The 2,361-nt window shown below is 46.1% G+C and overlaps 1 protein-coding gene across 1 annotated transcript in view; it reads left to right on the top strand.

Moving 5' to 3' along the window:
* The first annotated feature begins 533 nt into the window (after positions 1-533).
* LOC122356263 (zinc transporter 1-like) overlaps positions 534-2,361 on the top strand; it is a 4,035-nt gene continuing 2,207 nt past the window's right edge. The window contains exons 1-2 of the mRNA XM_043254794.1: positions 534-1,319; positions 2,154-2,358. Of these exons, the coding sequence (XP_043110729.1) occupies positions 707-1,319; positions 2,154-2,358 (818 nt within the window). The 5' untranslated portion in view covers positions 534-706. The remainder of the gene's footprint in view (positions 1,320-2,153; positions 2,359-2,361) is intronic.

The following is a 2,361-nucleotide window of genomic DNA, read 5'->3' as shown; positions in this document are numbered from 1 at the left end:
ATTATGTTATAATGATATCGTAATTTTAACGTTCCTATTTGACCATAGCTATAGATATATCTATCTATCTGCATTTAGGTCTTTCAGAATTTGGGGTCCAAAGGTAAGATTAAAAAAAGTAATTTTGAGAACGATATCAACGCACAATACCAAACTTTCAGGCTTCGCAATTACACCAACGTGATTCAGAGTCACAATCATCACGTCTACGGGTAAGGATAATCTCTCTCTTATTACCAGTGTACCTAATCTGTGCACACCTCGCAGTAATTTCCGTCCATTCGCGCTGATTGCTGTGATTTACATAGTTTGAAGGGCTCCGGAGCGTGTTCTCGCTGCCCATGTGACCTCGGCGTTCAGTCATATTCGGCCAATGGGGACCGCGCGTCCCCGCTCAGACCGTGTGGAGAACTTTACCGGGTGCAAAGTCTCAAGTTTCGCTTAACTCGTCCCAGAGATCCACGAGCGTCTTTTATTCCATCACCAGCCTGCAGCGTCCGGCGTCTCTGTCCGCGAAGCATGAATGAATGCTGTGATGATTAATTTTTCTGGTCCGTCGCGCAACTGTCAAGTCGTGAGTTGCCAATAGCAACAGCTCTTGCGCGTTTATTTTCAACTTTAACGACATTTAAAACGAAATGTGAATTATTCCAAGCGCTAAAAGAAACCGGTTACACTTAGTTTTGTTTCGCCGTTGAAGACAAACATGGGTTTGGGACAGAACCGGGCGCGTTTGCTGTGCATGCTGTCCTTAACGCTCGTGTTTTTCGTCGTTGAAGTTGTGGTGAGCAGGATAACTGCGTCCCTCGCGATGCTGTCCGACTCTTTTCACATGCTGTCGGACGTGATCGCGCTGATAGTGGCTTTAATCGCGGTGGGCTTCGCGGAGACGGCTCGCGTTACAAGTAAAAACACGTACGGGTGGATCCGAGCAGAAGTGATGGGAGCGCTGGTTAACGCCGTGTTTCTGACGGCCCTCTGCTTCACCATCGCGCTGGAGGCGGTCGAGCGCTACACGCTGCCGCACGAGATCGAGAATCCGCGCGTGGTCATCTGGGTCGGCGTCGCCGGTCTCCTCGTGAACGTCCTCGGTCTTTTCCTGTTCCACGGGCACGCGGGGTTCGGCGGGCACGGGCACTCTCATGGGGGTCACTCTCATGCGGGTCACTCTCATGGGGGTCACTCTCACTCCGGACACCCTCACCTCCACAAGACAACCCGCAGGGAGTATGAAAAACCAAAAGCACACGAAGAAGCCTACAATCTCATGATAAACAGCAACAGCTCTCAAGGAGATCGAGCCTCTGATCTAAAACCAGGTATTTCATTCTATTTATGAACAATTAAATCGTTGTGTTGATTGCTAGTTTTATATTTATAAAATAGCACTTACATACAAATTCTGGATTGTCACATTCTCGGAACACCTGGAAATGTTAGGGAATTTAAAATGGATATCTCTAGACGAAAAAGGAAATTCTTAAAAGAAAAACGGTTCCGACAGTCTGGGGCCCGTCAAAAATCTTTAATAGAATTCCTTAAATGTAAAGGGAACGTAGTTTCTTGTATTTAGCATTTCTTCAGATAGGAACCGGGATCCAGTTTTGGCACGGCCGGAAAAGTAATGGGAATAACACGGAAATTCTTTAAAGCCGTGGAATTTCGAAAGCGTGATTTCCAGGCCTGGAACAGTCGTCAAAATTAATAAAACGGAAATCTCTGTTGTCAGCATAAAAATTTTTACGGTTGCACTGGATTTTACAGTACATCTACTTACAGTGTTTTTAATTCAGAAAATGCTGTAATATAAGGTGACTACGTGTGCTAGGGTTAGGTTAAGGATTATTACTTAATCACTGCAGTAAGTGCATAGGACCGTTCCTGTTTTTTAGTTGTTTTGTAGTTAGTATTTCTTCAGCTAGAAATTGGTATCCAATCAAAAACATGGACATTCAGAAAGTGTGGAACGGTGTCAATGCGGTTTTCTGTTCTACTCTATTCTATTCTGTTCTAGTTTTCGTGTGAAAACCCTGTAACTTGGAAGAAGTTTAAAGTAATTGCTGGGTTTCCTTCTCATCCACGCAGCCTAATGCAAAACACGTATAATTGTAGCCAGTGCTTTATTTTTCTGCTCACTTTGCTGACTTTCCCAGGCAGCCTGAACATCAAAATCACCGCTAAGGGCTCGTTGGAGGACCTGGACCACAGCCCCGAGTCGGCCTCCCAGATGAACATGCGCGGGGTGTTCCTGCACGTGCTCGGTGACGCCTTAGGCTCCGTCATTGTGGTGGTCAACGCCTTGATCTTCACTTTCGTGTGGACACCGTGCCAGAGCGACGCAGTCTGTTTCAACCCCTGTCT

This window comes from Puntigrus tetrazona, chromosome 13 (assembly GCF_018831695.1).
Source record: "Puntigrus tetrazona isolate hp1 chromosome 13, ASM1883169v1, whole genome shotgun sequence".
NCBI lineage: Eukaryota > Metazoa > Chordata > Actinopteri > Cypriniformes > Cyprinidae > Puntigrus > Puntigrus tetrazona.
This window is presented reverse-complemented; position numbering and strand designations above follow the sequence as displayed.